Source organism: Varroa jacobsoni, unplaced genomic scaffold, assembly GCF_002532875.2.
Source record: "Varroa jacobsoni isolate VJ856 unplaced genomic scaffold, vjacob_1.0 scaffold_1403, whole genome shotgun sequence".
NCBI classification, from domain to species: Eukaryota; Metazoa; Arthropoda; class Arachnida; order Mesostigmata; family Varroidae; genus Varroa; species Varroa jacobsoni.
The window spans coordinates 273,547-296,853 of record NW_019214305.1 but is presented as its reverse complement, the minus strand read 5'-3'; the positions used below and the strand labels follow the sequence as shown (position 1 = coordinate 296,853).

General features: G+C 39.0%; 1 protein-coding gene across 1 annotated transcript in view; it reads left to right on the top strand.

Annotated features, from left to right (window-relative positions):
• Nucleotides 1-22,835, top strand: part of alpha-Man-Ia (alpha-Mannosidase class I a) — a 42,404-nt gene extending 19,569 nt beyond the window's left edge. Inside the window, exons 2-7 of the mRNA XM_022849420.1 lie at nucleotides 14,260-14,478; nucleotides 14,823-14,903; nucleotides 17,778-17,872; nucleotides 18,112-18,329; nucleotides 18,458-18,734; nucleotides 19,075-22,835. Coding sequence (XP_022705155.1) covers nucleotides 14,260-14,478; nucleotides 14,823-14,903; nucleotides 17,778-17,872; nucleotides 18,112-18,329; nucleotides 18,458-18,734; nucleotides 19,075-19,546 — 1,362 coding nt within the window. The 3' untranslated portion in view covers nucleotides 19,547-22,835. The remainder of the gene's footprint in view (nucleotides 1-14,259; nucleotides 14,479-14,822; nucleotides 14,904-17,777; nucleotides 17,873-18,111; nucleotides 18,330-18,457; nucleotides 18,735-19,074) is intronic.
• The last annotated feature ends 472 nt before the right edge of the window (nucleotides 22,836-23,307 follow it).

Sequence of the window (23,307 nt, the reverse complement as noted above, 5' to 3'; positions counted from 1 at the left end):
AAATCGTGTAAAAAAGGAACAAGTACTTTTAACACACATTAAAAAGAATCATCACTATAGCCCAAATAGTTAAAAAAAAAAACGTTTAGTTTCAAAGCGCACGAGATTAGCTTATAACAATCTAATATGTTGGTAATAGGCGATGTCATAAGGGTAGAGTGTTTGGTACGTCGTAGAAAATCCGTATCGATCTTCAAACCTGTTTGGAACAACCTTGCACTATTATTTTGTATACTACAAATAATAAAAATTGAAACTAATGAGTCGGCTCGCGCAGTCGATTAAATAATTGCCTTTAGAAATGCCTAACCGTAATATGGCATCTTAGCATCCTGAGATTAGATACAAAATCCAATAATTGAAAATGAGCGCGGTAAGCTGAATCGATATTTATAGCATGAACATTTCAAAATTCGATAGCGATTATACTAATCTGCAAAGCTTTTTTTAATTATTTGTAATTGAATTAAATATTGACTGGAGTTACATGGTCTATACAGTCATCCTTTTAGGCTAGAGGTCTCTCTCGACACCATAAATTTCAGCACGCCTCATTATGAACCATGATTCGTGCAATTAGGGATGAGGCACTTAATATGGTCAAGCTTATAGGCTACTTGTTATTTGTCAGAAAGGTGGAACTCTTCTTTGTTGTAGCCAACAGCAGTGCTAAGGTCAACTGAAAAAAAAATGAAAATCGACTTGACGTTCGGTGAAAATAGACTTCATTTGCGTTTATTTGGTGTATAAACCGTCATTCGAACTTATTAAATATCTAAAATAAAATTAAAAAAAAAGCCGAACATAATATCGAATATATTATTCAACTTTTGTTTAGATTTCTTCTTAACTAATGTTGGTAACTTTTCACGCAGGTTACTTTTTTACGCAGCAGTATTTCGAAAAATGTTTCTAATTGCCTTTCAGACTGAAGCTCAAATGAACACAACGTATCGTTTTCTCTGCTCTTACAAGTAAAACTGTAGAATTATTACAGCATGTTTTTGTGAATATTCGGGTAACTCCATATCCGTTTACATCCGATACACTGAGTTAAAAGAACATTTTGCAATTTCTGATCAAAGGTGCAATACACTTTATTCAAAATAAGTCTGTGCAACAGCTGTCGTCCCCATTATAGCCACTGACCGCCGTCATCTCTCGACTAAAACGAGTGGGCTATATAGAGGAAAGAGCCGCCGCCGCCACCTGCTGCTAACAAATAATCTACAAATAGAAACAGACTGGTTGTTGGACAGGGCAAAAAGAACTAAACTTCATTTTGCCTGATGGTGGAGGCGACGGCACGCTAACCGCTACCAGCCTCAAGGAAAACCGATTGAAACGGAACGTTGAAAATTGTTCGTTCGAGCACCTCGATGGACTGAAACGACAAAATGCTATAGCTGGAAATAAACAAGGTCCTCGGAACGTTTTCCTCTGTGTGTATCGCAAAGCGGTTAATCAATATACTGGCTGCTGGTGCTACTTTTGAATTGTAACCGTGTATCAATAAAAGCACGAAGAAAAAGCAAAGATAATCTTTTAGTAAAGATGACCCAAAAATATAATTTTCTATAATGAACATAATGTACAGTTTTCAGAAAGGATTGTTTAAAGCTCTTAAATGATGCAATTAATCGCCATCATTGCATCTATTGAGTAGCTCTAAATATATAAGTTACGAAGAAACACCACATACGTCTACTAGCAGTTTCGAGCAAAGGATAATACGGTACCTCTGCCAGTTGCTTGAATTTACTACAAGAATCCGTTTTACCAAGTGGTAAAAGGCACTGTCCTTGTGATGTAAGGGTCTCTCCCGACGACAAACTTCCAAACAGGTGGCTCGCTCTACAAATATTGCACCAATTGACATAGGCTTGTTTTTAAAGTTAATTTTTTTTAAGGAACATGAATGCGCCACAGCGCCAAAGTTTGTAACTCAATGGCCCATAGTTAGCTGTGCTAACCGGAACGCTAAATACTTTCAGCATCTGCGGTAGAAGGAAAAGTCAGGTTTTTATATAGATTCTTTTGCAATCTAATTATTAATCATATATATATATATATATATATATGTATTTTTTTTGGTGCTTTCAAAAATCTATATTGCAAACGTTGTCGGTTTACTACTTTAACAGTGGTATATGTTCGTTAGGTTACTAGACGTGGCGGAACTTGATGCAAGATAGCGAACGTAACCAATGCAGTTGTTAAAACAAGACCCTGATAATTGTGTACATTAAACTTGTTGTTGTAACGTGTAAACTTTGGGCTATTTGAGTGTAGACAATGGCGAATCTTTATATTTTGGAGAATTTAGACATAATAAAAAGATGACAATCGCTGGAACATTGCCATCTGCCCACAAGTTCATTAGTTTTTCCATTCTAGTGTCAATTTTTTTCGGTCAGACCAATCATGCTTTTCCCTTCAGAGGCCTTCAGAGTCAAAAATTTTCGAGGACTGCTTGTGCTGTTATTTTGAGCTAGTGGTTGCAGAGGGCGCTTCAATTTGAGGCTTAACGAATTAAGTTTGCGGGCAAAGGTGTAAATCCTACAAGTAGCTTTTGAAACACTCATATGAGACTATAAAACCAAATTTCATCGCCATACTCTCGGGTCCTCCTGACTTCCCATACCCACATGATTAGGAAGCATCCCAAAACCGCTATAGTTGTAATAGGATTTGTGGATAATCTGTGATGTTCGCGAAAGAAAATGGCTGCAATGGTTCTATCGTAAACATAGAAGCTGACAAACAGGTGGCTTACTTCTCTGTGGGAATCGTTAAGCGATGGCTGAGGATGACGATTAAAGGAGTCCTGCACGTTTTACCTTCACTTTGAATTCGGCACGATCTCTGTGAACTAAGTTGCTTCTACAATGCGGTGAAGGTTTAGAAGGTAAATAATCAGTTTTGTTAATACACCTGTAACTAATAAGAATAATAATAATAATAACATATCTCAGAATCAGACATGATTCAAATTCAAAGCTTAAATTAAGATTAAAACATTACTTTTAATTATAATTCTCGCTTAAAGACGACTGCTAAATGTGTTAAGGACTGTTTGATGTGTGTATGAAATAGTGCCAACTCTTAGTCTATCTATCTATCAAAATGCGTTTTTGATGCAAAAAAATACAGTAAAAAGTGCTACGCCCACAATATTTAACACCATTGTTATTACAACATCATCACAATTATAAGTAACAGTTAAAAACATTCAAAATTTGTTTGCATAATAATCCGATTATTGACATCCTTCAGAATTTTTCTAAAATTTTTTCGCTCAGTTGAGTGAGCGAGTGTCGCCAGACTGACAAAAAAAAAGTAAGCAGCAAGCGAACGCATGTCTTCTCGATTCATTAGCAACTAGGGGAAATTTGCACGTGGTGGTACGACGGTTCAAGCGGCTGACGATGGCAATAGGCGGAAAACGTATTTTCAATGAAATCATACCTTCTAGAATTTTAGAAGTAGGCAAGGCAAGCCGTGTGCGCTATATAGTACTGACAATACAATTTGACGACGGAAAGCAATCCCATTGAGTCAAAGAGGTCACCCATAGAAACTTCGCAGGTCCCGCCAATCATTACCCTCAGGCATCGTTTCGAATAGTTTGAGCCCTACAAATAACAACCCCCACGTAGCAAAAGGTGCCCTGACAGCACCAGTGCCATTTTATCAAGGAGACCTTTATTGAAACACCAATTTTTCTGAGTATCCTCAGTGACGTAGAATTTAGGTTGCTGAGCTTTCAGGTAAGACTGCCTCGCATGCAGATGTTATTCCAAGCACTTAATGGTCTGGAACTGTAAAAACTGGGTTTTCCATCAAGTGTAACGCGTTATGTATGAACGACTTTTTGAAACGAACGGCTCCCATTTCACTGGCATTACCGACAAGCACAAATATTCCGAAAGTTTCTGTAGCCTCTTTGACATGCTCAGGATCAGTTTGTATATTCTTGGCGGGCTGGTAGACTGGATGCACAATAGTGTAATGGTGTCATCCGCATAAATGACGGTCTTACACAAGTAACCTGTTGATATTTTAAGCTGAATAAAATTTACGGAAACAGTCAACATGTTTGGCTCGAAAACCTAACTTTGAAGGGTTCCAGTGCCGTTTCGCTCTCAAGCGAACTCGATATGACCAATTTTTGCTGTTTGTTGTCTTCCAAAAAAGTATGTCTTAAAGCGATCGATGGTGCTGGGTGTGCACCCTAGACATTCAAATATGTACAGGAGGATCAAGTGATTTTGCATCTTGGAATCATTTTAAGGCATATCTGCCTAATTTCAATGGCGACGGTTACCTCCAGTCAAAGGCGTGCCAGCGCCAGTTCAGTAAACTGAAACTTTCGAAAACCGGACTGAGTAGGTAAGAAAAGTCCAGCGCTTCTAAGGTGTTTGTCGAGCTTGCCAACCATTAGCGTTCTTGAAAGCATCGAACATATAATTAGAGTCGTCGGATGTACAGAGTCTTCCTCTGATTTGATGTGATATCTCCGGTCGAGTAAAAATCTTAGTGACTACAGATGGGCAAATTTGCCTATCATTAATTGTTAATATTATTCCCAGTCTTTCTCCCTTAATAGGCTAGTGTGACCGATTTGTGAAGAACAGATAGAATAGATCTGTGAGAACCCACACAGCTTTTGACAGATCAAGCCGAATTTATATCCTCATCGTAGCTTCCACGGCTTGAGCAGATATACCACGACGAACGTCAGCTTAATAACTTTGATAGTGTTAACGAACACGGCAGGTGGGTCAATTTTAACACACGAACTATTGACGTCAATCTCAAGCTATAAAAAACTGAAAAGCAAGTTGGTCAATGAACACGGCCTAAGAGGTAACTGAACGCAGTTACACTAATATAGTAGTACCGCATGATCAATTCATTCGTCTCTCGCGATTGCAGATTTGAGATGAATTCTGTATCTAATTTTTGAGAAAATAAAAATTAGGTTCATTATTCGTTTAATTGAATGGCTTTTTGCTGCCGTGAGCACTTAAAAGCAGTAGTGTATTAGAATTGTAATATCTGCCGTTAGGTTATCCACGATTCATTTTTGTTAGGTAACGAATGAATTTTCGGCTCACTTGGGCTTTTGGTATGCTTTACAGCTATAACAAAGGTAATAACATTTGCCTCTAAGCTGATCACCAGAGTCACATGATAAAAAGCTTCTGTCCGGTTTTTATATTAACCTATCGCTGAAATTCGTCAGTTGTGAGGCGAGAAAGGACCAGAGGGCGGTGTTCCTATGTTTTCCTAACAACCACATACCTTACTATTAACCAAAGGTTCTGTGTTATGATTACTGGTCTCCTTTCTAAGATATTATTTGAAGCGTCGATAAAAAAAACACAGCCCAAAACTTTTAGGTAAGATAACTAATGACCGTACTAATAAATTCTAGCAATGACCAACAACATCCTACTGTAACGTCGAGTTAATCAAAAGCTTTCCTTCGACTATTAAATATATAACCCAAATAGCCATCGCTGTTACAGTTTTCACTCGTGTCATCTTATTAAGTTATTTCCACGTAGTTCTCTGCGTTGCAACTTGTTTTAACTTTGGTTAATTGGGGTAAGACGAGTACATGTCTGAATGTTGGACCGAAGCGAACATAGAAAACTGTTAAGAAGCAGCTTGTCCCATATTTCAGAACGCAAACTTGCGATCTTCGCTGTTGTTTGACAACGGTTAGATGATCGAAGAGCGGACCATAAACTTCAAATATATAGATCCTACCCTGTTTAGCAATACCCTTTACTGACTGCTATGGACAGTAAATGCTAGTCATGTATAATGCAAGCTATGCGGAGCTGTTATACCACCGCTGTGTCCTATGAACGTCTTTAAACGAAGGAAAAAAGAAGTACTGGCGCGGCACCTAATAAATATATTTTGCATGTACGCATACACTTTACTCACCAATTTTCCATGTGCCACAGAGCATTTATATAGCAACAATAGAGGTAACAGCCACAGCTCTAATTTAAACTTGTCCGTATCAGTGCACGTTCATGCATCTACATCAATATATACTGCTGTTGATAGTACTTTTCCTATAATAGTAATAATAACGGCAGCAGCATCACCAGCACTGCTGTTTTGGTTTAGCTAACTAAATTTAATTAATGTAGCAGAAGCGCCGGGAAAATTACGATCAAGGCAAGAATGAGGAAAGTACGACAGCGAAGGGAACTCACAAGATGTAGGAAGAGGAGGTTCTCCGACGAAACAAACAGATGACGATGGCGTGAAAAAAGAACACAGGAAGGTGGGGCTTTTTCCATAAGCAAGCATATGAGCGTAGAGGATTCAGGGTTTCTCTACGTTCGACGCTCTCTTCCTTTTTACCGCCCTCTGGCCTAGCCTGTCGTGGGCTCAGGACGAACCGAAATTCAGCTGCTGCTCATAACGCTGAATAAGGCCGGTGGTCACGCTGCGTGGGCGGGTGGCTCGGTGTTTGCATTTCTGGGAAGATAGGTGGACGTGTATGTCGTCGCGTTCTCGCCTCTACATCATTGTGTACTCTTTAAAACAACGGGGCGAGGCTTGAGAAAAGGACGAATCCAGGACGGTGCGAGAAAGCTTCCATTCCTACGAACAAGGATTAGGCAGCTGTACCTCAAGCAGCTGATGCAACGGCACCATAAGCTAAACACCTTTGCTGCCACGACACGAGGAAATCGCAGGCAAAGAAGAACGAAAAACTCTAGACAAGCGTGAAATAAATTATCGAACAACCTGAACCAAACGCTGGAGCTTCTATAAAAACTCGAAAGAATTATTAACTATCATCTCTTTCAACAAATCTTCTAGTTTCATAGTAGGCAAGAACGTATCGAAAGAAAAAAACTCTCCGTGTTTAATCGTCCATTTAGAACCAGTTTCATTTAAACTATATACATTTGAACGATCATTGCAAATGCCTCAAAATCCATCTTTTAGGTGTGATCACTTCATTAATTTAGAGTACTAAATGAAGGAAATCCAGGATGACATTTTTAACAATAGACATCACCGGTCGAGGATCAGCTGCAGAGTTCGTCTTTTAAGATCTAAATAATTTTACTGCGCTTTTGAAGTGTCAGAAGGATGTTGGAGGAGACGCCTTGATGCCTGTCGGCAGGTTTATATTCAGGGTAATTTAAACTATAGTTCGGCTGGACTTGAACAGTTACCGTTCCATATTTCCGCTGTGACGTTTCACAGATACCCCGTTCCCGCGCTGATTTGGACCCGCCTTGTAATAAGCCTGTTAGCAGCCGACACTAAGCGGTTAGAGTCGTGCTATACCCAACCTCTCAAACACAGCTTGATTGTGAATTTGCATCTTGACAGTTATGCAGTTGCAATTCTTAGCTCTCATTGCACTAATTATCACTTTATTTTTATTGATTATCACTTATGCTCGCTGAATTTACTTGACCTATCTTCTTGTGAGAGTAACATTGCTACGCTAGAGCGGTTGCTAATTAGTGTAGGAATTGTCAATGACTGCCGGCCATATAATGCAAGCAAAGTGAGATATGCCCAGTATCAGCAGACAAACTGCCCCTTAAAGATATTACACAAGCCATTAGCAACACAAACAGCCCTTACGAGACGGAAGTCAACAACCTGTAAAGATTCGGTTAAGCCGGACACCTCGTGATTATTTCAAGCAGAAGAACAAGCTGATAGACTTTTTTCGGTAATCACTGCGAAGCTCTGGAAGGTTTAAATATGAAACTTGATTATGAAGATAGGCACCAAATTGATATTTTGTAAAGGTTAGGACTAACTTTTTTGTTTTCTAAGCGTCGAATGATATATATATATATATATACATATATATTGCATAAATGAGTGCAAATTATGTCAATTTGAAGACTAGATTACAGACTAATTAATGGAACGGGTCCAAGCATCGTGTGCAGCGCCGGAAGTGTATTTCATACAACTGGAGTAAGATTTTGAAGTGCCACCCTGTTACTTCTTAAATTAACGGATTAACTCGAGTTCAAGGACAGAACAGTTGTTGCAAAAGGAATAAAGAAGTTACGAAGCACCAATAAGGTAACATGGTTAATAGAGAAGGACAATGAAAAACTGCATGTGGGAAGTGAGACAACATCTGTAATAAGGTAGTGAGGCTCGGTGAGATAACGAAGTATATAACAGTGACTGAAGGCAATCAAATCGAGACAGTGAAGTTACTCTGACCAGATACTTTTACCCAGATAACGAGATTAGTAGAAAGACTATAAGAGGCAACTGTAAAGATGGGAATATTGAGGAGGTCATTGCAAAAAAGCGACAGATTTACTAGAGCAAGAAAACTGCAACAAATTAGCTATTGACACGCACTTAATCACCGAATAAACTAGATTCTTGATTCCCCAATTATTAATGTCGGTTCTCAAAAATGGACACTACTGTATCCAATGTAGATCGTGCGCTGTCATCGAATTTATAATAGTCAACCCACTGACCCGAAGTATATCAAAATGCACTTGTTGTTTCGACGAAATACGACGAGTATTTTATAGATCGTTTGATTGAACTTCTACAGATTTTATATAGATGGACTAGCCTGCGATCCACCCAGATACGCGGTCTCCGCGCTATATACAGAGACGAATCATACATCTACACCCCTTATATATTTTGGAGTGGATCTTAGTCCTACACTTTCCTATATAATATAATAATACTTTGCTGTATGATACGACAGTACCTTACTCAGTCCTGTCGAATGTAGACTCATCGAGCTACTTCTGTTTCCCCAGAAGGACGTAATAGTCAGTCATGTCAGTGAATCCCTACGAACCATTTCACTGCACTTACTTCAGTCAAAATAATTTGTAAAGTTGACCGTTATCTGCTGCTGCCGTTGGGATGTAAAATCAAAGTTGCATACTGAAAAGTTACTTTATGCCTTTCTAGCTGTCATTGAGAATATTTGAATTAACATCGAAAATGATTTCGGTTCATTTTTCACTGCCTGTTTCCGAATGATCCATTTTTATGCTTACTGTCAATAGCTTTTCATGGTGTCAAGTACCTTGAATATGTTATCGATTTGAAAGAATACTGCTCTGTTGTTGAAGTTGGTTCGTATGGCGACTTTTTGACAGAGACCTTTGTCGGTCTAACAGGACCAGAATTATACTACTACCTTTAGAATTAGGTAATTATTACAAAATTAAAGATATTAACTTGTCGACTGTCTCGGTAACGCGAGATTTCGGTGCTCGCTCAACTGGATTTTATGGCTACGTCGTTTCTTAGCCAAGCAAATTAATCGAATGTTTTGTCAGAAAACAATTAGGTCTATATGTATTTTGTTAGTTTGTTCAAGTTAGTTGGTAGCAATTGGTAAACTGCTTTGTGACTTCAAAAAACTTTGAAGGCTCTGTTTTTTAGATACGATGCTCTGTATCTACATCCTATCCGCTCACTGTTTAAGCATTAGAGCACTTGAGCTCTGGCCCAGCTACGAGAAGCTAATCCTACTTCCCCGATTCAGACCCAATAATTTGAGGAGTGGGTGCTACTGCTCTCGTTTTTAAAACCCTTGCATGAGCTAAACTGATCTTCAGCAAGGAGAACATTTATGCGTGGGGTGCTGCATAAACAAGTAAATTTATGAAGGTCATCACTTTTTGTAGCATTCAACTATATGTAAGTAGTTACGTTTTTAAATGATATCCATTTAAGCGATCTAAGGAGCTCGTGTAGTGTTTTTTAGCTGAGTGGGGGAGAAGTATTTCAGGTAGCGAGGCTTGTCATGTGGGCTTACCGATACAGGGGTTTACGGGTCTACCTCGCTGTCTTTATCACAGAGTCCGAGCAGACAAATGACAAAATCGTGTACGAGGTGAAGGCTGCGAGTTATAGTCCGCTACAAAGTTTGCCTATCGGTGTGAATTGGTCTGTAGACGGCTTACGTAAAATAGTTACTTTATGCTCTTTCTTTCTAGGTTGCTAGGACTTCACCTTGGGCTAGGCCCCTGCGCGTTAGGCTTTGATGACGGGTTGAATCCTGTTTTCAGAAATTAGTTCTTTTTTCTAAAGAGCGTAATATTTCACAATGTTTAGGCTGTTTTATCGTTGATAACTAATTTTATCATATGCTGGTCTTATCCAGTATAAGATCTGAAATGGAGAAATCATCCATGAGTAGGACGATCGTCAAGGATAGCTGTATCTAAAACGTTATCCGACCGTTGGTTTTGAAAGTTCCACTAATCTCTGTAGTACTTCATTAAATCCGCAGCCGCTGTAAGGGCCTAATCAGTCGCGTATACGCGACATGCCCTTTTTTTGGATCATATATTTAAAAAAATAGATTTCTATGTATAATTTACGGGTACAAATGCATCGCTAGAGTCTCTCCTTCCGGCGGCTTCGTATGGTCAAGGCGATAGTTCCCTGTGACTAGGTCGACCGATAAGTCGAAATATTCAATCGTATGTTTGCGTGTATTTGTCAGACAATTGCGGTCCCCCATTCAAGTTATGATGCTTCACCGATGGGTCTTCTTACATGCTGCTTAGTTTAATACGAAGAGTCTCAACGATTGCAAACATTTAATCATCGGCCATCTAATCTTCAACTAAAACTGGCCCGTCTGCTGCCATTCGCTGAATGTACTGCCTCCGCTCTGGAAATAACAGCCGATCAATTGCCAAGTGCTTTTTTGTGAACTCTTCAAAGGTGGTTACGTCGTATTTACCCTTGGCTAGCGCCTCGAGCGTCCAAAAATGTGACATAGCAGAAGCTCTTCTAAAAATTAAGCCGCGCACTCATGTAGGTTTCTAAGTGCGTACCTTTATGCATACTGCAATGTCTGAGAACCTGCTATTTGCCCTTTAGATCTGAGTGTATGCCTGATATATTGATGTATTCGCGTGTAATGTTACTGTTGCATCCGTTTCATTATGTCTTTGTTGATATAAAGATACATTTGCATATGTCTACCTGAGCCCGGTTTTTGCTCGTTTATTTATTCATGTTTGTCTGCTTCTTTTGTTCTATATGTTCGTTTTACGTCATTATTATTTATTTCTATCTGAAAAGTAAGTATCTGAATCCATGGATGTATTATATTTCATATCCTCGGATCTATGTTTTTACACTTCTTCTCCCACCTTCCTACTACACCTCTAATACCTGGTGGCACCTTTTTGCTGGCAAAACTGTATTACTAGCATAAAGCAGTACAAAGAGCTTTAATGTTAGGTTTTCATAGTGATTTGTAGCCATTATGTGCAACTCTCGAGTTTATTTTAAAAATTTCCTCTATGGCTGGTTATGCAGGATTGCGGGAAGCGCTTCATAGGTTATGGTAATAAACCGTCGTCTGCAGAACATTGACATATCGGATATTGCTTTAAGAATAAGGGCAGTATTGCTGGACAATCAGTCCCCGACATTATTTCAGCCTTTACAAATTTCAAAGTCTGACTACGTTTATTCTACCTTTAATTGAATTTTTGGAAGTGTCTATAAATCGTGCCGTATTGTTTTGCCGATAAGCAACACTCTGCTTGCTGCCCACCGTTCCCTGTTCTCTGTTACTGTTTTTCTCTGAAGTGCAAGTAGTCTAATTAGAGTTCCTGTTTCTTCCTGTCGACCGTGGTCTCTGGCAAAATCTCAATCGAAATCTGATGTCGAGGTGCTGTTACAAGCTTGAGTGTTACGATCATCATCTTGTTGAGTTACAGTTATCATCGATGATGGCTTACTGCGTGAACGGCTAGGGCCGGATGTTCTAATCCTCGATACACTATAATATTAGTGTCCGACATATGCATAGCAAAGGTAAATTACGTTGGCGTCCTTAATCAGTGTCCTTAATTTGTACGATTCTAAACTTGGCATTGTTATGCAAGCTAAAAAAAATCTTTTTCGATTCTTTAACCGGCTGTTTCATATGATGAAACCATGCCAGTGACGCAATCAGAGAAAAAATCCATAAGATAATGCGAAAGGACGCTGATTCTATCGAGTCGTTCCTATGCTTTCAATGGCTTGTTTACTGAGCGTTAGCGTTCGCCGAGAATAGGAACTGGCTAACTTAGAAGGATGGGGAAAGACATAATACAAGACACCATTGGCCAGAAAGGATGACGTTGATGATGAAATGAAACGTTGATGAATGAAAGCTGCTCCTGAGAAATTTCGTACCTAGAACGCAGGTTGGAATTGCTTATTGAATCTAAATGTTTGATTTCATTTAAACAAAAATATATTTTCTGTTTTCGTTTGTGGTTCGATTTGCACCTGAAGTCAGAGGTTGAAGTTAAACTTCATCTAGCGGGCCATCAATGATAATGATTACTATAAATGTAAAAGCATTTGATTCAACCTGAGGAACTATTTTTCCCGAAATGTATGCGATATTTTCAACTCTGATATAATTGCATAATAAATTGTTTACTATATTTCTAAATGATACATAATAGTGCTATCTCGTATCTAACAATCTGCAGTCTTGCACGGCTGTTGTATGGGACATACTTTTGGTTATATTCGATTAAAGTGAAAGTTGTTACGATAGGATAATTTAAAATTTTCGAGGCCTCACGTAATAAAATACACGAATATTTCGGGAAAAAAATTTTAAAAAAAAACACTGGATTCTACTGAGTGCCTCTCTAGTTTTTTGCTTTTAATTCGTTAGGATGTTAAGAAGCATTAGAAACACTGGATTGCTGACAGTCTGTCAGTTAATGAGAGAACTATTCTATCCATTATTTTAAGGTAAAACGCGTCTTCGATTTGAGTAGTTATTAGGTAGTCGTTCTAGTTACCATTGTATTGCCCAGTAATACACATACGGATATGCACGTTTGGTTTTAAATTAGTGTGCAGAAATGTAGGGATATATGGAGACCGTGCCTTAACATAAAGTTTATTTCCTCGTTAGTAATTTGATTTGGAACGATGAGATCTTGAAGTAGTACTTTTGTTTCGAGACGACTCAGTAATGATGATGTGCTGGATCCACCAAATCATATTTTACGAATGAGCTAATTTGTATGTACTGAAGGATAGGCGGATTCAGTAGCTGAGCAAGTGCGCCAAACGAAAATTAGGCTAGGTATACATGTGCTTTTTGTCTCAATCGGCGTATCATTATGTAGAAAGCCTTCTCATTAAATTGTCCAGCAATAAAAAAGCTCGTTAATAGCTACTAGCTAACTCCTTACAGTCTGCAAGTCATAAGCGAGCGTTGAGGAATTACACAGACTATTAGGCCAAACAGACATTTGGGTGGCGGTGAAGGTGTGTGTTTAACGTCCACGGAAGTGAATGGATAAAGGTGTCCACAATAAAAAAGAATTCGCATAGAATGCATATTTCTAAAATTGTTACATTACATTAGCGATAAGATACATGAAGATTACAAACCCTATTTAAAACACCATCGTGCTGCGTGCCTGTTACCTAACAAGTGGATAAACGACACGGTTTAGAGAATCGTCGTATTGTGGCCGTATCCAAGGCTGCTCCATTCAGATGTGTGTAGGGTAACGAGCCCTAGATGTCTCATTAGATAAAGGTTCAATTACTGCTAAACAAAGTCATACAGAGCGTAGAGTCTTGAAAAACTAACGGGAGAATGTATTAAATATATACCACCATCTGTATTCTGCACGGACGCAGCCTTGTGTCATTGAATCTGCACGCTGGAAACAATGACAATCTATTGGTAAACAGCGTACGGAACATCTGTCAAGGTGTGTTGCTGGCTTTTGATGCAATGATAACGGTTAGCTGAATTAATTGACTGAGAGTACCGTTTCGGCTCGGCGTAATACCGTCGGGAACCGCTATTTCATTTTCATCACCTAGCTCATAGTTTTCAGCTAGTACATAAGTACGCTGTAATAAATTATACTTGGAGATGTTTCAGACACTCATTGCCACGTGCTCAATGTTCCAGTAAATTTAGCTAGCCTAGCTATTGCTATTGACGGCTTTGCCGAGCGCCGATGGATTGAGCATGTACTTAGAGAAATTAGATTTCGATATACCGCTTAAATAATCCTGTCACCATATTTCATTACCATATTCCTGCCTATTAAATAAGGAGAACAGGTTAAGTGAATATAAGTCTGGCGGGAGGAATAGCAAAAATGGGCAGAAGACATGGCAATTTTCGCTGCGAGTATCCTATCTGGTGTCAAGCTATTTTAAGTATTATCACGGCCATTGCATTGTCATTTTCAGATGATGGCTCACGCCTGGAACAACTACGTGAAGTATGCGTGGGGTGAGAATGAACTGAAGCCTATCACAAGACGAGGACACAGCGCTGGAATCTTCGGCGAGTCAAAACAAGGTGCTACCATCGTGGATAGCATGGACACTTTATATCTTATGGGAATGGTTGAGGAGTTTGACAAAGGTCGACAATGGATTGAAAAAAATTTAGAGATTAAAAATCTCGTAAGTACAATTGATCGCAATTACACTATTGATAAGCTCACGAAAAATAGGAACACTAAGGTGAACCACCCATGGCGGACAGCATAGCTAGGTTGTAGTTAAGTAACTTGTGACTGCGTCTGTTTAGCATATGTGACATAATTACTTAAGAAAATTATTCGATCACCATGGTATAACATGCAACTGGGGGTATGAATAGAGTATAATACAATTTTTCCTTCTTAATTTAATATTTCCAGTACAATTGCTAGTCTACTTTGCAGCAAAGATATGAAACTGTTTTCATAGGCAACAAACCTTGAGTCGGTGCTATATTTGTAAATTGTTCCGATATATTATTTCAGGATACAGAAATCAGCGTCTTTGAGACAAACATTCGTTTCGTCGGTGGTCTACTCACACTATACGCGTTTACTGATGACGAAGTAAGTGTAAACCTTTATTGGATTTAACAAAAGATTAGTATCTATATAGCATGTTATATCTACTATGAAGAGAGAAGGTTGCTATAGCCATAAACCACGCAACAGCGTTCTTTAGGGTTTATGGTGCAAGGATAACTGTTACTATGGCTACACTATGAGCGCAGGACTCTCGGAGACAAAGGCATGTTATATGACAGTAATAATGCTACCAAGCCAAATCACGGTGAGTTTCATAGAACACAATAAGGGCAGTATAATAGATTTAAAAAGCGCTGCATCGTTCGCGCTATGTCCTATCTACGTAACACGTCTATCGTGGGATAACCATTGAAGCATTACAACAACACTTTTTTCCTGGCAGTAAAGCATGGATTGAACAACATGCTATCTGTTAAATAAGGTTTTTTTATAGGTGCATAGGTCGATTCGTTGGTGGTGGACCATATCAAATGCTAGTTGGCCCTTTTGGACAGCGGTGCTTTAGCACTAACATGGAGTGTCCACCTGCTTAAACCTTCAAATCGGCCAATCCTTTCTTACGAATTCTGGCACCTTTATTTAAAAGTAGGACAGCGGCATTAGTGCCGCAAATGTATATTTGTGCAGACATAGGATTTCGAGTTCGGACAAGTACTATTAAGTATAACTGTTGATTACCTTTAAAAGAGTTCGATAAATTATTCTAATGCAAAAGCTGAATATCTTTTCTGCGGTTCGGTCTGCATACGGACGGAAGCATAGATAAACGATGGATACCATAACTAGGATCCTATTTTCAAGCTTTTATTGTAAAATATTGATACCATTGGCTCGATCGTAATGATTCATCTGCTCAGGGGTATTGTCGTTGCCGTCCTAGAACATCTTGCACTAAGCCTAAAATTAGGTGATGATCCGCATGCGAGGCGGTAAAACAGTTGGTCTTCGGTATCGATCCATGGGTAATTATCTGTCTTCGCCAAATGTACGCCTAGTTGAAATCCAAACCGTTTGTTGATTTGCAGATGCTCATGCAAGTTTTGCACTAGTAGATTGCCCCTCACGAAGATCAGATAGAGCATGTTTGCGTGAAACGCGTCATTGAGAATAAAGATAAATATCTCGAGAACGTGGTAGCTTTGATACTAGTGTGGTTTCTGATTCGGTTTAGAAACGTCAACTATCCTTAAAAAAATTATTATTTAATCGGTTTGCAGCTCAATAAAACCCTTCCGGCGAATCTATTTAGCTCTCGTGCCATTACACTGCTCTATGTGAAATTACCATGAGTAATTTATTGCGTTTTTCAAGATGCAGAAAGCCTGAGCAGGCGGTCTCTGAGGAAAACTTTTTTTTGGATTTCGAGTAATGGTGATATACTTTTCACTGTTTCATTACTCAGCAAGTTATTTATCTACCGAAAATGCAATCTTCACTTGTATCATATATGGACTCATCGAACACATTATAGTACATACTTCTTTCACCTGCTCAACCTTTTGCAACACCATTAGACACGGTAGTAGTATAGCTTATAACAATATCTTTGGTTAGCGTTGTAAGAAGTGTTAGGACCTTAGGAAGAAAGGCCTTAGACTTTGGTGCACTACGCCTGATGCTCATGCCCTTTCCTCGTGCGGCTTACCCAATAGTAGTCATCAAGCTGACCATCAACTTGAACTGATTTTTCGTACAGGTTACAGATGACATGTGCACAGTCTGCTCGATCGTTAATACTCACAAGTTATTTAAGCAGTCTATTTAATTGATACTGAACATACACATTGCCAATTCTAATCATCAGCACGACGTCATGGCGTTAATGTTCTAATTCCGATCATCATTGACGACTTGTACTAGCCTTTCTTTAAATACGTATTCTCTAGCTTCAAGCCAACGCTTCCTGCAACGCTAACCATATATATCGTTACAAGCTTAAGGTTTTATATTGCAGTTTGTCACGGTATCAGGCGTATAACTTTCGTAAACTTTCGCAGCAATCGGGTCGATGAATCTGTCGTAATGAACGTTTGATCTCGATAGGTACAGTGCTGTAATACGGATAAAAAATATTGCGTTCAACTGCTTAGAGTATTCTAGGTTATTTAAGATGAAAGCGATAGGATATTTTGAATGCGAAAATAATTATTTTTCATTACATATACTTTATTATCTGTCGCCCCTATTAGTCGAAATAAAAAAAAGTGTCTAAAAATTAGTCAAAAAAGTGTTACTTAGAATACCGCTGTTAATAGATTAGGTTTCGAAACTCCTGAAGATGCAAGATTCTGCATGAATTATCATCGTCATCAGTTTCGTTAAAAAAATCGCATCGTTCACTATCAGAACGACGTATTTTTGTTAAGCATAATAGCACTTAGATATAAATAGAATTATCGTATTTTTATTAATTAACTGATTATGCCTATTATCTCTACTCGGTCGGTACAGTTTCGTCGGAAATAAGCTTACACCACTTGACAACTACATTGCGCACATGGTCACAGCTTCTTAATTAATTGCGCAAGCAAGCCACAAATGGTACCAATTACTATATTGCTCAATTTACGACGCACTGCCTTCTAGGCTAAAGTCAGTTATCGCAGCTCGAATAAAATACAATATGGTGGTACAGCGTTAAAGCCAGACCCGAGTGCATCTTCTGTTGTATACTGGCTGCACCGCAGAAAAATGGGGACAGTGTTTAATGAAATTTTTTTTCTTCTCTAGTGGCTGAGGAGGCTGTATAGTTATGTTTCTGATGAGGTTAATACAATGCCTTCTCAAATACCATTTTCTATGTGGAGGGTTGAAGCAATCAATGAAGGGAAAATGGTTTCTGGGAAGGTACTGTACGTACCTCATATATATGTATATGTATGTATGACTATGCAGATGTTCAAACGAAAAGCGGACGAGATTGCAACAGCTCTTCTTCCTGCCTTCAGAACTCCTACTGGAATTCCCTATGCTCTCGTCGTACCGAAGACGTAAGTATAGTGTTAATCTGTATTGTGGTGGAATTTTAGTCGATATGAGATCACTCCTTTCCCTTGTTCGCTGGTTTTTTTCCTGTAGATTTCTCAAGATCAAAGTGATAATAGAGGCCAAAGGCCAAGGGACAGGACTTCCAGGAAATGGAGATTTTCTTCACAAGTACAAAAGCGTTGTTTATTCTGTAGCTGCAGACTAGGAACCAACATGATACTAACCATAATTAAATCCGCAGGCAAAAGGCAAAGAACTACGGTTGGTCCTCGGGGGGCTGTTCCATTTTGGCTGAGTTTGGAACGATGCAGCTGGAGTTTGACTATCTAAGCGAGGTGACAGGAAAACCTGTTTTTCGTGAAAAGGTCACAAAGGTTCGACAGAAACTCTACGAGGTTAAACGAACTGACGGCCTTTACCCGAACTACCTGCATCCGAAAACTGGTGTATGGGGGCAAGGTACGTAAAAACGAAGGCACTGAAGTTCCGCACATCATAACACACATAGCTCAGTTGAACATACAATTACAGTGTCACAGCACGTTGAGATCGATTAAAGCGAATCATGTTTGTTTTTTTGCCACTAGACCATATCTCATTGGGTGCGCTAGGCGACAGCTTCTATGAGTATCTGCTCAAGGCGTACATGCAAACCGATGGGGAAGACGCTCAAGCCAAAGAGATGTTTCTATCCGCAATGGACGCCGTAGAGCAACACCTGCTAAAGCGCTCTGAGAGAGACAAATTACTTTACATCAGTGAAATGCGTTATGGAAAAAATGATGCGAAAATGGATCATCTGACATGTTTTGCCGGCGGCCTGTTTGGCCTTGCCTCTACCTATTTTGAGGACCGCGCTGACAGGTAAAAGCCACAGAGCACGAGGAAATAAGGTATACGGTATGGTAATACGAAAAAATCCCTATTCTTTCACTGATTAGCTATGACGAAATTAAGTTCTTTCTATAGATATGCGGGCCAGCTGCTTTGTTTAGCCAGGATGATGTCATGAGACCACTGCCTTAGACAGTAACAGTTTCCATTGGATCCAGATCAAATACGTTCAATGGAACAAGCACTTTTAACCGCTACCAAAAATATTTGTACTCCTTCCTATAAACACTAGACTTACGGACACATATCAGTGTCGTCGGCCGTGCAAATTAGCCTTTCTTCATTTGGCTTCTTCCGTATATTTTTTCAGATATATGAAAATCGGCGCTGAATTGACAAGCACGTGTCATGAGTCATATAATAGGTCGGATACTGGTCTTGGCCCCGAGTCGTTCCGATTCAGCATCAAGGCGGGCGACGCAAAAGCGATCAGGTTCCAAGACAAATACTATATCCTTCGACCGGAGGTCATTGAATCGTATTTCTATCTCTGGCGACTTACTAAAGATCGTCGGTATCGCGATTGGGGTTGGGAGGCCGTTCAAGCGATTGAAAAGTATTGTCGCGTCGAGGGAGGCTACACCGGAATTAAAGACGTCTATAATCGGCGTGCAGCAAAGGACGACGTTCAGCAGAGCTTCTTCTTGGCTGAAACACTCAAGTACCTCTATTTACTATTCTCTGAAGATGATTTGTTACCGCTGGATGAATGGGTGTTTAACACAGAAGCCCATCCATTGCCCATACGGAATCGCAACCCGATCTACAAGAGCCAGCAATAGTTTTTTTCAAACAGTAAATATAATCGTTATTGAAGAACGACGAAAATATGCAGGAGGAATTACGATAAGACGATAAGGAACGGGATATCTAGCTCAAGGGTGATGATGCTTTCAGACACTTACTTATTCAGAGGTGCTATGATAAGTCTCCTTATAGCTTAGTGAAATGAGTCTTCCCTATCTATGAGTATTAGCATTGCAGCCATAGAATATATATGCATACATATTTATTTAGAAAGAGGAAGGGAGATGAGGTGGATATAGAGTAATGTAGGTGCGTGTGGCTGTTTGCACAGCAGAAGTTAAAGAGATGTGTGTACTTGAGAGGGCCAGTGTTTGTACATGGACGCAGCGTTGTCAGGTCCACAGTAACGTTTCAAAAATGGAGTATGGGTTAAGCGTTGCTGTCAAAATTCGCTATTTTAGTGCAGTGACTACGAATCATTTAAGTGCGTTCCTCTGATGATGACAGAGTTAATAGGATAAGGGCGTTCATTGTTGTGGCTTAATATGTTAAAGAAATAAAAAAAGTTGATTACGCGATCTTTTATACTATTGTTTTAGGCACTTTTCCTTGTGTCTTATGTTGGTTCGTGATTTATATTAAGTGTTATTTTATGGCGCTGGTTGTCCCATAGTTGAATGTTAACTTGTTGATCAGATGCGCCGAGAAAAAGATGTTCATAAGAAAGCGCTGTGCTGCTGCCCAGACTGTTAATCATAGCCACTTCATACCTTCGTTCATAATCATCATGAAGATAAATAATAAATGATCATAATGGCCCATACAAATTCCAGGTCAAATGGAAGAGTTCAAGTTGTCAGCTGCGCTTAGACAAAAAAAATGTATGATTTTTTCTCAGTTTTTTCGGATCGTCTAAGGTCATTGATAGATGAATATCATTACCCAGATTAGAGATGGCGTCGTTCAGTTTAATCAATAGTGAGAAATCAAAGTAACGATCAGGGTTCGCTAAACTCATCGTTCAGCTAGTCATTGTTCGTCTGCTCTTTGAGGCCACTTCTTTTGCACGTAGTGCATCCCCAACTTTTTGGATTCGATCTACCAAAGGTAGACGAATAATGTTTCTTCGCGGAAGATTTCAGCTTGGTATTGGTAATCAAAGTGCGCATGTCAACAATGTTTTTTTGCTGAATGATTAATATCAAATCGCTTTGTCTTTGAGATAGATGGGTGCTGGCTCTGATAGATGACTCTAATTGATAGATGCTGCTCGTGTAAACAAGGCGATAAGAGAAAGCTGAAGTTATAAAAAAAGTATCCTGGCAGCAATAGTTAAGGTTATTATCGAAAATATCAAATCAACTCCGTGTTTTTATGTGAGATAGAAAAGTGACAATGAAAGCCGTGGGTGCTATATGTTGGGCAAACGCTAGTTCGAGACATACGGTACCAGCTTATTAGTAAGCCCCTTAAGTTATTTTATTATTTTGTCATACTAAAATGTGCGGGCGTTGCTGTTATCGTTATTGTTGGTCACTGATAATTGCTGATGAAAAATCTTCACCCTAGACAGAAAGGAAACTGGTAGTACTGAATTTTATTTTGAGCTATACTAGTGTATCTTACGAAACGAAGGTTATCTTGCCAAGCTGCTGCATCTTTGAAGCGACTCTTCTAAATACATGTCGGGGAATAATTTCAAATTTCTCAGTGCAATACGATTCGAGTCCCTCTAATAGATGTATGTTTTGAAATATGAGGACGTTCTTGAAGAGGATCCTTCACAAAAAAAGTCAAATTCTGTCTTTCGAAGTACGAACCTTGTCGCCTTTTATAACAACGGCGAAAAGCCAACAACGGTTATCTAAAAAATCGTAAAACAAAGACAGCTCAGAATACGGGCATTATTGCATCCATTATCAACATAAACAATTGTGAGGTACGCTTGTCCTTTCAGTTATAATTCAAATGGAGACACCGACCTTTTTCTGATCAAACATCTAGCTAGTGCGAGAGCCTAATATAGCTCGAATATCTTATAGGGAAGATGCACCCATAAACAGGTCAAGTATGCGTCGGACACTTTACCTTGAGAATTTAACCAGATATGTACCTTAGATAGAAACATACGAACAATGAATTGAATGAGAATATACTTCTTACTGGTTGCATTGGTTTTGAAGTATCGCATCAGACGGTCAAATTTATATACGTGTACTGTTACAACTATTTCTACTAGTACTGATTTCACAGCTTCGAGATGGTGGAACCGTACAGCGCCAAGCGATGCTTGGTGAGTCGAATTGAGCGAGGCTTTGGTTTGCAGAAGCCCACTCACTTCCCACCAACCAGTGAGGTAATGGCGACACTGTTTCCAAAGCCACTATACAGTTGTGCGTGACTCAGCTACCACAAGGATACACTTATTATTGGTGGTGATGGAAAAGGGAAACAAGAATATATGGCCATGACGATAACAATGATGGAATAGAACGAATAAAGTCAGTATCCCTCGTATTCCAATTTTTAGGAGGGATACAAAAATGTCGTGTCCCTGTTGTCCAGTCGGAAGGCCTTTTTCTTGGGATTGGCGAAGCAACAAACTTCCGGTAGGGAAAAGACGAATGCTACGTTCTAAGTACAACTATGCCAGTGCGGTTTGACTGTCGCCATTATGAGACTTACACCTCATGACTATGACACCTGATAAGTAATAATAGTAACACCTGACTACTAACTGTAGTATAATTCTACGCGTAATCGATGATTAAGAACGTGTTTCTCTATTCGTCTATGTGACGATCATATTACGATACAATTGGTATGTACTATTATAATCACTTAGTATTGCAGGCGTAAACTTTTCTAATTGCCAACGAGAATGAAGTGCACGGTGCGATAACATCCCGTAGTAATTTATAGTAGTAATAAAATGAATAATAATTATATTACGATAACGCCATGTTCAAAGCCAACGACATTTTTTTGTATGCCATCGACATAACTGTGGTTTAGACAAAAATTTGTATAAATAACACAGATTTCAAAAGTGGAATCTGCAAGAATATACCATAATACATTAAATGATATTAATATAATAACAAGTAATGATTAATTGTAGTGCGGTACATATATTGTAGAATGAATATTACCATAGCTAAGTACAGCACTCTATGCTATTGTAAATCGAAGCAAATGATGTAACTCATTAAAGTTCATTGTAAAGTGTAAATAAATAAGATACCAATAGTTAATGATACCAATTGAAATATTACTAGGCTTGATACGTAAAATAAATGGTTTGCGTATGAGTTGAGTATTTAACATTGTTGTTGTGTTTATTCAGAAGCGTAAACAAGTATTTGAAGTTAATTAGGTGCAATCAACCACCGTGTGTTATTATCTAAACGTTATCCAAAAAATAGCGACCGTCGACATAATTGTTTCGTGATAGTTACTGAATCATTGTCACGCCTAAATGTGATGCACTGCGTTGCCACCTGCCTTAAAGGGTATCTGGTATGACTTCTATGGCAGTAAAGCATCCTAAGATATAGGTACTATATTGGTTCGGTGGTGAAACGCAAGGACTTAAACGTCATTGGCAGTAAAAGGCCTTATTTATTCTTGATAATGTGAAGACTCTTTTCCATAACTGAGTAAACTTTCTGTTTCAGTAACTTCGGTATCTGTGCTGTATTCGGTAACTGTGCTGAATCGAATTTTATGCAGCCAACCTAATATTATCCGTCCTAATGCTACAAGCGTTTTCTGTTGAACAAAAAGTTACTCTTTG